Source organism: Macaca thibetana, chromosome 8 (genome assembly GCF_024542745.1).
Source record: "Macaca thibetana thibetana isolate TM-01 chromosome 8, ASM2454274v1, whole genome shotgun sequence".
Lineage (NCBI taxonomy): Eukaryota > Metazoa > Chordata > Mammalia > Primates > Cercopithecidae > Macaca > Macaca thibetana.
Genome location: NC_065585.1, coordinates 60019925 through 60033511, shown reverse-complemented (window position 1 = coordinate 60033511; position 13587 = coordinate 60019925). Strand labels below are relative to the sequence as shown.

General features: G+C 34.6%; 1 protein-coding gene across 5 annotated transcripts in view; it reads left to right on the top strand.

Annotated features, from left to right (window-relative positions):
• RALYL (RALY RNA binding protein like) overlaps positions 1 to 13587 on the top strand; it is a 715531-nt gene that overhangs the window by 657145 nt on the left and 44799 nt on the right. For all 5 annotated transcript variants that reach the window (XM_050801558.1, XM_050801556.1, XM_050801557.1 and 2 more), the window contains one exon: positions 9538 to 9651. In XM_050801558.1, the coding sequence (XP_050657515.1) occupies positions 9538 to 9651 (114 nt within the window). The remainder of the gene's footprint in view (positions 1 to 9537; positions 9652 to 13587) is intronic.

The window sequence follows — 13587 nt, the reverse complement described above, 5'->3', positions numbered from 1 at the left end:
AATTATGTATCCATGTATCTATTCTGTAGATAGGTAAATATGAATTCCTTTTTGAGTCTTAGTAACAAAACAAGGAGTTTCTGCAGCAACTCGTTGGAGGTTAGGTCACCCCAATGTGGAGTATACACAAGTTTCTCTCTCTCAAAAAGTCTCCAAGTGTTGAAAATTTCAATGACTTGTTTCTTACATTGGAAAAAATAAACAATGAAGGGATTTTTATAGAAAGACAAATTGCTAAAGTCAGCTACTTGGAGAAATAATGTGAAGAGACTTTACAGTTTGTAACCATTACAACATGTAACATAAGAATTTATCCTTAAATCCAATGGTAAATCACACATGAGGTTTAATTTCATCTTTTCTTTCTTTTTTTTTTTTTTGTGTGTGTGTGTGTGTGTGTAAGATGTGACAGTCTTGAGAAAAGGCTAAATCTGAAAATTGGACTACTAAATACAAACTAGAGATGCTTTGAAAGAAATGTGGTGTGTTTTACTTTTTTGCAGCAATCATTCTTTGGAACTGTGCATCCTACAATATCTCTGTTACGCTGGAAAGATATAGATAAGCAATAGGTAGAAAGATAAATTATGTGGTAAAAAGATTTTGTAAGGACAATCAAGACAAATGATCATTTAAAATCTATTCAGCATATTATAATTATGTTAATTTTACTTAAGGTTTTTAAGTGCTGTATCTTTATTATATTGAAGTTAAATCAAAAGGAAATATTTCATATAAAACACTGGGGAAAATCACTTTAAAAGATTTATCCTAAGGATTAAATCTAAGCTTGGAGGTAGAATAGTCATGTGGCTTCCAGCATCAATAAGACAGCTCCAAGGGATTACTGCCGAGAGACAGGCAAGCCACAGGCTATAGGTGCAACCCCAATAAGATACTTGAGTCGGGGAGCTTGACGGGCCTGGTTTACATAGTAGAGAAGAGGGGCTCCTGGGCCTCCTCCAAGCCAGCCCTGCAGCAGAGCTTCTGTGTAGTAGTCAATGTCATGTTCAGTCACATCAGAGATTACCCAGAAACAAGGGGCAGCCATGGTGTACTTGAGCGTGATGCCAGCCCCCTGTTATTACAGCAAGACAACAGATTGATCAATTCTATTCATTTCATATATTTCTATACATTTAGAGCTCAAGTCACAAAACTTAACTGTTAATTAGTGTTACTTTAGTGAAACATAAAAATGTATCTATAATTCACTGGGAAGCATAACTAGAATCATGATTTAATATTCTTTTTAGGAGCATATTGGCAGATTATATTATGTGTACATATATGTACATAAAATATATACGTGCATGTATAAATATTCATTAAATTTATAGTACTTTTTATAATTAGGTTGGTTTCTGGAAAGAACAAAAGTTTCAAACTCAAATCACAAATGAAAAGTATCAGTGAAGTTTAAAATAGACTATGTTAATATTGATAGAATCTGAATAAATATTTACTGAGGTATATATCTCACTCTTTTATTAATAGCTGTTTCCAGCATTTAATGGTTTGGCAAGTTCAGAAGAGGAAATTAATGTTATAGCTTGGATAATTTGTCATTTCTTATTTCAGAATTTGTAATATGACTGAATTCTGCTAAGGAGAAAACTATATAAAGAAAAATATATTAATGTGATAATTTACCAAAAATGAATACTGATAAGCATTTAAAGTGGATTGCTTTAAATAGATTGCCACTAGGTATTTCTGTCCCATTTCAAATCAAATTGAACTAAAACTATAATCAACTTGTCCTGTCCTGACATCATAGAGTCATAAAATAAAGAAAATATGATATTGCAGATTAGTATTTTACGAAAGAGAAAACATGAATATCAGTGAGCTTTAGCTGTAGTTTCTTAGTGGAAAAATTGATGCCCTCTGGAAAAAAATATTTGATATCAATTTCTTTAAAGAATTAATTTAAATTCTAATGTCTAACAAGAAAGACTCTGGTAAGTTTGAATGCCTTTAGGGACTTGTCAATGCACTTTCAGTGACAGAATAGGTGACAAACTAATATAAATGCCCTGAAACATCTAACAGGAAATTAAAGACAGTTCAATTAAAGTTAAAATTGAGAATTTATCCCCAATGCTAAGAAGGCTTTATGTTGGGTTCTTCCCCTCAAAAGTATGTGATTGAAATACAGAGATAAAGCATCAACCAGAGAAATAATATTAATGCTCAGCAACATATCATTAAACATTCCCATCCATCCATTATCCTAGGCAAAGTATATTCTGCTTTAGAGATTTTTAAAGAGAGAAAGTACTATCAGCCGGAAAGGTTAGAGAAGGCTTAACAGAGAATTTTGAATTGAGTTTAGAAGAGCCGGTGCATTCAGAAAGGTAGAATGAAAGATACTTGCTTTCTGGGAGACAGGATCTGGGTGGAGAACAGAGGCTTTCCTGTCAGATTGCCTGGAGTGGAGTCTGTTTCACAGTATACTACCATGGTGGCCTTGGGGAAATCCTTTAACCCCTACATACCTCTAATTTCTACCTGGAAATTGAAAATAATATACTGTATATCCAATAGTTATTGTAAGAATTAAACTACTTCTGTATATAAAATGCTTAGGCACATAGTAATGTTCAATGAGGTTATTGCTACTACTCTTATTATTATAGCAGGTAGGAGCATGGAACATGTAATTGCTGCACCTAGAATCCAATAGTGCCTCAGCCATTTATTATGTGTGTCTTGCGGCAAGGTACTTGCTTGCTGTGCCTTAGTTTCCTCATCTATAAAATGGGAATGATAATCTTACTGCCTTCTCTGTAGAGTTGTGAGGATTAAATGAGCTAGCACATGTAGAGCTCTTAGAACAGTGTCAGCTAATATAAAAGTCTTAATAGATAATAAACTGTGCTAGTCTGAAGTAAAGATTTATTGCTAGGAATGTCAGTTAATAAACTGAGGACATTATTATTAAACAAGATATAAAATTGGGTAAAAGGATAATGAAAAACTGTGCAGAATATTGAAGGGTTTGGATTTCATGCAGGGCCAAGATAAAAAATTCTCAGCAAAGTGCTACCTGCTCAAAATGATATTTTAGGACATCTGTATGATGGGTGTCATTAGTTGGCGAGGGCTGTCATAACAAAGTACCATAGTTTGGGTGGCTTTAAATTTATTTTCTCACAATGATGGAGGCTGAAAGTTGGAGATCAAAGTGTCAGAAAGCTTGGTTCTTTCTGATTGCTGTGAGGTAAGGGTCTGTGTCAGTCCTCTCTCCATGACTGGTAGATGACTATCTTATCCCCATGTCTTCACACTGTTTACTCTTCATGTGTCTTGTCTAATAAATTCCCTCTTCTTATAAGGACAAGTTTAGACCCCTCTATGTTACAAGGGCATCACCTATCCTCTAACTTCAGGCCAGCTGTTCGTTTTTTTATTATGGAACTTACACTCTTCTGCTTCATGTCGTAGTTATTTGTATGGACATCTAATCTTTCTATTTTCAATTACAAATTCATTCAAGTTGATTATGCTTTGCACAGATTATACTCTTAAACATTTGTGAAATGTGACATCACTATTATTTTTGCTTTTTGCATTTTACTTTTTGTCATACATTTTACAGTTGACTTTGAACCACATCTTTTAAAATGCTACAGCTCAGAGAAAATTAGTTACAGAATATGTTGCATCAGTCGGTGAAACAAGGGGACAAATTCTGGCCTACACTCCAGGGTCTAAGAGAAATCAGTGTGACGTGTATTTTCAAGTTATGTGATTTGAGATCTGCTACTTCTGTTACTTAGAAGGCCATGTTTGCTTGCTGAAATCTAAAGTATCTTTTCAGTCATAACTCAAAAACTATTCTTTTATGACTATTTTCACAATCAGTTATCATCAAAACTAATTTATCTTTTCTCTTTGCCCACATAGTTGATACAAGTTCAATTAATCAGCACCTAACACAGACAGGTATTAATTTTCCATTGATGAAATAGACATGAGCCCTGAGGAACTGATATTCCATAGACAAAATTGATGTGATCTTTCATTTTCAGGCACTTACTATCTGGTTGGGGGCAGGGGGGACCAGAAAATTTAAAAATGGGAGATAATTTTAATATCAAGTGACAGAAGATTTTTACTATTTCTCATTTTTTGTATTTTATGTTATACGTATCATAATAAATTACTTACATATTTCTTTTCTGTCCCTAGTTATAGAGTCCATGAGACCAGGGAGGCAGTTCACCATGATGAGAAGTTCATGATGGGCAGTGGGGGGTAGGAGGGTAGGACCTAAATACCCATGGCTTTGGCGTCAGGCAGCCCACTCTAAACTTGAATTATTGCCTCTTGGCTAAAGCAATCTTTTTAAAGAATATTTTAAAAAAATTTTTTAGAAACAGGGTATCACTCTGTCACCCAGGCTGGAATGCAGTGGCACGATTGAATAGCTCACTGTAACCTCAAACTCCTGCACTCAAGCTATCCTCCCAGCTCAGCCTCCTGAAGAGCTAGGAATATAGGCGCATAGCACCATGCCTGGCTAATTTCCTTATTTTTTGTGGAGATAGGGAACTCATCATGTTGCCCAGGCTGATCACAAACTCCTGGCTCAAGCAACTCTCCCGCCTCAGCCTCCCAAAGCACTGGGATTATAGGCTGAGCCACTATGCCCAGCCTGCTAAAACACATTACTTAACTTCTCTAATATTCACTGTTCAAATCCAAAAGTAAGTTTAACAATTCTGATTTGCATATTGGGAATAAATTAAATGATATACTTGCAGCTTCTAATGAAATGCAAGATGAACAGATGCAGATAGTAAGCATTTAATGAATATTTATTGAATAAAATCCACTCATTCTCCATTTCATTTCCTTTTTAAAAAATATAGAAATAATGGGTATAGATGTAAGTAGGCATAAGTATTATGAATACATACATATGCATATATATGTAATTCCCTGTTCTAGGAAATTTCATCTATGGGGTGGGTGATAACCAGATGCTGCAATTTATTTTAGCAAAATACTTTAAAGTTTGGCTTTTGAAAACTATTTCTGAGACTAGCAAATTAGCCTCTTCATATTAAATTAGCTTTAAAAAAATTGTATTACGTATTATGTTACAAGGGTATCACCTGTCCTATAACTTCAGGCCAGTTGTTCATTTTCTTATTATGGGATATTTATGTATATATAAAGAAGGGGACAGATGGAAGCAGAGAAGAGGCATTGAAGTGATCATGATAAAGATTTCCAAAAACCTTCCTTTTATTTTTCTGAATATTATTGAATTAAACACAGTGGTTCATTAATTCATAGTGAAGGAAATAACTGAAACTGATGATCATATTTTTCACATCAACTGAAGCTGCATGACATAATAAAAAGTGTAGAATTGAAAGTAAGAAAATCTAGGTTTCAGCCTAAACTCTTACCTGTGCATTATCACGTGACTTTGGGAAAATGCTGTACATCATCAGATTCTCAGATTCTTTATTGTTGAAATACTGTATTTAAAACTGATTTATAAATTAAGTGATATGCAAATATATTTCTTTGTTTTGGACATTCAAATAATGTATTAATGGCTGGGGAAAATAAAAATAATAACAAAATGTGATTTATTGTCAAAGTCCACATGATTACAAACATTTTTCAGTTTTCTAAATAGTTGATAGGAAGCATGATATTGGTAAGGGAGGTTATATAATTATCTAGAGCAAGGTTTCAATAGTTTTCACATGATCAGGATTTGGGGTCAGATAATTCTGTGGTGTGGTGTGGTGTGGTGTGGGCTATCTTGTGCATTGTAGGATGTTGAGCAGACTAAATCCTCACTAGAAGCCAGTAGCACCACCCCTCCAAGTCATAACAAGCCAAAATGTCTCCAGAGACAGTAGAATCTCTCCCGCAGAGCAAAATCACCCTCTATTAAGAACCACGGATCTAGACAGTTAGCTGAAGCTTCTTTATTTACCCAGAATAGACTTGACCCAAAGATGATTAAAATAAATTGAAATATTTTTTACCACATAAGTCAGAAATGCACACATTTTTATATAGACAGATGGTATCATCCCATGTGCCTAATATTCTTTTTGGATTATATCTCACGTCACAGCAGAAGGCACAATCATTTTGTCAACTGTATCAGAATGTAATAACATTTATCACCAAATCAATGACCTGTATAGAGAGCGCAGATCTGAAATGACTTAATGTGACTTCTTTTTTAAAATAAAAATACCATAGTAATAGTGAGGCAACCTGACTTCTATTTCTCCAGTGTTCTTCTTGCCTAAAAATAAGCTAAAGTAATTTGTCCTAGGAACTTTGTAATTTTTTTAATTTATCACTTTGCTGATTTTGTTTGGTAATTCTAAATTCAAGCCCTATAATCACTCATAGAAAAATAAGTTGTCCTCAACAAAACAACCAAAGATTTTTATTATGACAGCATGTCTGCTTTTGTGTTTTTTTTTTTTTTTTTTTTTTTTTTGAGACAGAGTCTCACTCTGTCACCCAGATTGGAGGGCAGTGGCACGATCTTGGCTCGCTGCAACCTCCGTCTCCTGGGTTCAGGCAATTCTCTGCCTCAGCCTCCCAAGTAGCTGGGATTACAGGTGCATGCCACCATGCCCAGCTAATTTTTGTATTTTTAGTAGACATGGGGTTTCACCATATTTGTGTATAATTTTTGACAAGTATTTTCTGTGGTAAAATTTATCTAGAGAAAAAGAGCAAAAGATATTTTTCCTGTGAAGATAGTATTACCAATGTCTTCTAAAATATCTCTGATGTATGTATATACACTCAACTACTAGAGAATAATAGTAAGCAAAAATAGGGACAATATAATTCACTGTGCAGTAGAGAAGTTATTAACAGGAGGGGAAAAAGTAGAAAACAAAAGCAGAAGAGAGTTAGAAAGAACAGTACATGAGAGACAGAGGAGGTTCCTTCCAGGCATTCCATCCAGAAACCAGATGTAATAGCACAAAACCATAGCCCATATATAGATAGTGACTCTGCATAAAGAAAAGTAGAAAGTGGACTAAGGCCAATTGGACCAGGTAAGGGGCAAGCCTTCTCCCAAGGACAGCACTGAGATATTGAAGTGTGATGAGGAAACGACTTCTACAATTGCTCAAGAGGCAGCCAAGATTATATGTAGAGCCTGCTTTGCAGGACCTAGATGAGCATTTGCTGCCCCCCCATTCTAAGAGAGGAACTGAGCAGCCTGCATAGGGTTAGAGGCTCACTTTAACATTTCCTGGTAGGTCCAGGAAAGAACTGACAGAATCTCTCCAGATTTCTGTGTTACATTTGAGCATTGTTTCTTGAGTAACATTAACTTATTAGACCCAAATTCCACAATAATCCAGCTGAGATCTGAAAGGTGTTCTTTCAGTGCTAGACATGAGTCTAGACTTAAACAAAACCTTGGCTCCCTGGAGACTTCTAAGTTCCAGCCAGATGAGTCTGTATTTCCAATTGTTTTCTAATGTAGGTTCAATAAAGTAGAGTAGTAGTGGTTTATTGGTTTATGTTTTTTAAGGCAATACATAAATTAAAATTAGTCAACTGCATTCCTGGGCTAAGGAGTAGCTCTAATTGCTAAGAAATATATTCTGTTAGTTTTCAGCCATAGTCTTATTTCTCCTGCATTGAAATCTAATGTTATAAGATAAAATATTTTCTATTAAATTTGATACGTTTAAGTAAAACTGCATATGCCTTCATCAAAGGAATGAGTACCACTCTTCAAAGCAGAATCAATTTGAAATTGTGACAGATGATGTTTCTCAAATTTAGCTGCAATTCCACAATGGTACTTTGATGTCTTTGAAGTAATTGACATGAGGAGTGATTCTGTATTTTACACTGTTCTACTACTTTCAGTTTAGTCATTCATCAGAGGGATACTCCAGAGGGCCCATGCTTCTTGCAGTTTTTATTTTACAAACAACTTTGCATTGTAAATAAAAGTCTGCTTTAAAAAAAAAAAATCTGATTTTATAATGGGAAAAGTTTTCTCATTTTTATATAAAAATCTGTTCTTCCCTTGAGACTTAGTGTTTATAATCCATAATATATCATGTATACTATATCATTTCTTAATTGACAAATAGTTCTATTTTAAGCAACATAGATTGCATTTTTTTATTTTTTCAAAAAAGTCTGAAGACTAAAGAATCAAACTAAACACTCTAATTCCCTCAGAAATGTCTGGGGAATATCTAGTCCGAGATTATTAGAAACCAGAAGGAAAAGAGACAGAAGAGAAATAGACTGGAATCAAATAAGTGTCCAATATCTTGAAACTTGGCTCTTGACTGAGGTGTGAATACTGCCAGTCCACCTAATAAAAGCTCGGAGGAAGGTATAGCTGTTCCATAGTGATAGTTTTAAAATCTTTCATCTCTGATTGTTGTGGATTCAACATATTTCTAAATTCCATTATCCATTTGCATACCCTTCAGTCAAAAGATTTAGGATTAAATACTCGTGTCACTGAGAATCCCTATTTGTAACTGGCAAAATAATACAGTGTTCCAGGATCACTAGAAGTAATGAAAAGGTGATAAAATTGAAATGGTTTTCAGAAAAATAAGGACAGTGCAGTAAACTTTTTACAAATATAAACATATTTCATTTAAAGCATTGTCTTTGAAATATGAGACTGTTCTTTCCTTAAGCCTTTTTGCCTTATAAAATAATTACTGTAGTCAACAGTAGGCTATTTATTGTTGTTTTTAACATCCATACTTGGCAAAATGAAAAGTTGCCAGTCTTATGTTAGTCCCCACTTGTTTTCTTTGAAATGGTACTAAACTCTAAAAATCTAGAATGGGAACCACTACTATTGAAAATATCAATGGGAACTTCAGTGATTTTCCTTTTCATCAAGCCCAGGGCTTAGAGGAAGGCATGCACAACTCACTGCCGGTTTTTTTTTTTTTTTTTTTTTTTTTTTTTTTAAGAAAAACTGAAGCTTCATAGCAACTTTGAGGGAGCTGGAGTTTTCTCGCATCTAAGACATTTTATTTAAAGGATAAATTGTATATCCTGGTTTCCATCAATTTCCAAGGAGCTGGATTAAAATATCATTGACTGCTAAAATATATATTACAACATAGTTCCTCAAAGTAGTATCCGTTATGATTTCATTATTCCTTCATCTGAATCCCTCTCACATTGAAGATTTACTCTATTTGCTAAAATTTAATTTAGCATCATTTGGTAAAATGATGCTAAATTTATCATTTTATAAAATATTTCTAAATTCCATTATCCATTTCCATAACCTTCAGTCAAAAGATTTAGGATTAAATGCTCATGTCACTGAGAATCCGTATTTGTAATTGGCAAAATCATCCAGTATTCCAGGATCACTAGAAGTAATGAGAAGTTGATAATTTTGAAAAACATCCTATGTGATTGGACACAGACTTGAGAAAATATGGGGTGCCTGTGAGTTGGGTCCTAGGTGAGTTATGGTGCATTTGATGCTCTGCTGTTTTCTTCCTTCTTTCTCCTTTCCAGTGAAATCAGATGAGTTACAGACCATCAAGAAAGAATTAACCCAGATCAAAACTAAAATTGACTCCTTGCTAGGGCGCCTGGAGAAGATTGAGAAACAGCAGAAGGCGGAGGCAGGTAAGTGAAAAGGATCTGTGATCACAGACAGGTCAGAATTGAACCAGTGAAACATTGTCAATCACAGAGGCAGTACAGGGTCAGAAAGACACTGGTTGAGTTTAACAGCGGTTAATACAGATATGCCAACAATATCTTTAAGCCAAGAGTTGCAATAATAAAATATGATTTTTTTCTTTTAGAGAACATGAACCAATTTTTCTAAGATTCATACTAAAAATAAAAGGCAAGGAAAAGTGTTTTGATGGAATAATCAGCACTAGTTGAGTCACAATTGAGTTTGTCTCAATATCAAGTAAGCTTTCAGAAAATCAATTAACAGAATAATGCTATCAGGCTAACATAATATTCACATATAATTAAATTAACTGCAGCAAAATTTGACAGGTTTCAACAATTATTATAATGCCCCACTCCTGCCTTTGCTGCCACCCTGAAACACTTCAGTAGCCAAGTTCAGGAACCTCAAGACTAAGAGCATGTGCCTGGCTACCCACAGGCCAAGTTATTTGATTACGTGTTTTACAATTTAATAGCCTCTGTCTTTTGAATTGTCAGCCCTGACCCAGCTCCTTTCTAGTACAACTCTAATGCTCTTTTCATACGGCTACAGATATTTTTTAAGTCACAAGTATATGAGAACTGGTATAAACTAAGAAGTAGGCCACAGTTTGAAAAGTGTGTTCTACAAGGCTTTAGATGCCTCCGAAGCCTCCTTAGAGTTAAGATGGGGATTAGGAAGAGACCCAGTAGGTAGCTAGACTTATGTTTCTTCAAAACCCAGCCCTTGCTCTGACCAGTGTCATTTCCCTGTATCTGTTCTAGATACTGGCATTCAATATAAGACTTAATTTGCTGGAAGAGTTCCACTTCTTATAAAACAAATAAATAAAGTGTGAAAGCCCTTGATAAATTTGGCCTCTTCATTTTGCAGATGAGAAAACAAAGCCTCAGAAAAGTAAAGTGATTTTCCTAGATCTGTATATCTAGTTAGTGATAGACCTCTGTCTCAAACACACAGGAGCCTGTCAAAAACTGACAGCGGCTTGTAACTGAATTTAATGCCTTTTCCCATTTACAGCCCCAATCTCAGGTTCTCCCCAGGGCTTTGGTCCAGGATTTCACTGAAGTAAGGCTATCTGGGTAACACCTAAATGATGAGAACTCATGGGGACCTAGGGCCCCTGAGCTACCACACACAGGAGCCTGTCAGTTTTTTGACTCTTATCACTGAGGTGAGTGTTGGAGCTTACCCTTGGCGGTGAGCCATATAGGGCTCAAGAATGAAAATAGGCAGATTTGAGATGGTAGTGTAGCATAATGGATGACAGAAATAAACTCTGGTTCAAATCATTACATACCACATACACAGTTTTCTCATTTATAAAATGATACTGATGGCTGCCTCACATGGTGAGTAATAAACAAAGTAGCATATGTAAATTATATAGCACAGAGTTAAAAATATAATCATTGGAGTTATCAAGGATTAGTAGCAACATACCCATGTACAGACAAATGGACATTTCCTCGTACCTTCATACAGCCCATTTTTAAAAAACACAAGCCATGTACCTAGCACATGGTCAACTCACACTAACACTTGTTAAAGTAGATGAGTAATGATAGACTAAATGGAATCTTTCTTAATTAAAAATTTCTATTACAAGTGTATTTTCTATTCAGAAAAGGTACACTGCCTATACTTTTTAATAAAAAATTTTAGATTTTAGAAAGTTTTTACATGCTGTCTATGGCACTGAGGTGTTACTGTAACTGAAATATTCTGTGATGTTGCCTAAATCAATATTTCCCTTTGAGGAACTCTGTAAAATTCATTATTATGTAAAACAACCCTTACAGCAAAGGACTTTGATAACCAATTTGCACTTCAGTTTAAAGGATTATGGAGAACTCATTTAAATATAAATCACCTCAAAGAGAAAAATGTGATCCTTATTCCATCATAATATACCTTCAGTTTCCTGCAATGACTAATACCTTCCACATATCTTTTTGGAAGATCATTGAGAAATGTAACACTAAAATTCAAAGCTTGCATCTTTTTTTCCTGAGATGTCACTTACTTTTGAACATGTTTAACCTTTTCCAGTCATGAGACAGTTGCTTTTAAAATAATAGACTTAGTCCTTTGATATTTATGTTTTTCTCTTTAACTTTCTATGAAGAAAATGAATTAATTTAATTTGTAACTCCATTCTTTTAGTAATTGTTTCCTGAATAGTGTCTGTATTTATAGAGATAAAAGATAAATGTTTTATACATTTTACCATATTTTCTTTATGAAAAGAAATCAGGGTTACCTGGAAGGAATTAACACTACCTTATGGAAAGTTGAGTGAAATGCACTAAAACTCATTTTAAAATGCTCATTGCCTCCCTATTCAAGGGGACAGTCATTATAATGCTTAATTAGTTGAAAGCTAATTACTTGGTAGCTAGCATTTACTCTTCATTATTACTCTTTCATAAATTTCTCACTCCTAATTTACTATTAGTTATTTGATAGTGAAATTTTCCAGCAGAGAAGTAATGGCAGGAAGGAGATGGAGAATCGGAAAGTGTGGGGAAGGACACACAACATGGGCTGTGCCTGAGGTCAAGTTCCATAGTATCTTTTTTTTTTTTTGAAAGTAAACTCCTAAGCTCTCAGTACATTATTTTGGATTTTCTATACCTTAAATTGCTCAAATAGATGTGTGTGTGGTGTCCTGTCATTTGAGATCATTAAGTTCCTCAGAACAAGATCATATCTTCTCTTCCCTAACTCTGCCCAACACCATGTATTATGTACTGGGCACAACTTAGCAAGTCATTTAACTCTCTCAGGTCTCAAGACTTTCAAATGTAAACTAGAGGAATGGGTTATGGCCTCAAATGTATATTCCAGCTTCTAAAATTACGATTAGTGTGCATCCACCATGCATATATTATTTTTTCCATTACATCACACAACTTCTTTGGGGATATAGTGACTATGTAGAATATAGAAAACCAGAACTAACACTTAAAATCAGTTTGGCCAGCAATTTTGCCTCATTCTTAGATAATTCTTTTAAAAGAGCCACATACAAGTTACCACATATGCATAGCACAAATTACATGCTTTACACAAAGATGTTAAGTGACCAAAAACAGTGAAAGGCACAAGAAGGAAAAGTAAAGACTGGGTATCATGCAATGGGCACAGTTACTCCATGGGTAACTACATTTTTATTAAAAAAAAATTACATTTCAAGTGCAGACTTTCTGAAGTCAAAAGGCAATTAGATATTATTTAGTTCAATTTTATTCTCACTGTTATGCCTGATACATAAGCAGCCAAATCTGACTGGGACAGTTCCAATGATAACATTGGGATGTTAGACCTAAGCCTTAGAGAGGTTACAAATAGGAGTCCCACAAGATCAATTCATCCTACCCATATGTTTGGTATAAGAGATGAAGTTTTCAAAAATAAATTAATGTCAAAAAATTGGAATATTGTAAATAAATTTCAAAATTTGAGTTTTAAAAATATTGAACTTTTCAATACTGCTACTCACTCTATCACTCTATACATGGCATGCACTTTTCAGTTTGCTAATATCTTTATCCAGCCAGTTCACATATTTATATTATCGGTCCCTGTTCACATTTATGTCTGAGACTCCTATTGTAGGTCTTCCTTACACTGAGCCAAAATGTATTTTGCTTTCACTTGGTTCAGTTACCACTTTTATGTTCTCTGTAAAGAAATTTAATGTCTAATTTAATGTCTAATTCCTTGTGATACAACAGTCAATTAAGTATTCTTTAAATACTTAGATAATTCTAAGCGAGTGGCTCACGCCTATAATCCTAGCACTTTGGCAGGCTGAGACGGGTGGATCACTTGAGGTCAGGAGTTCGAGACCAGCCTGACCAACATGGTGA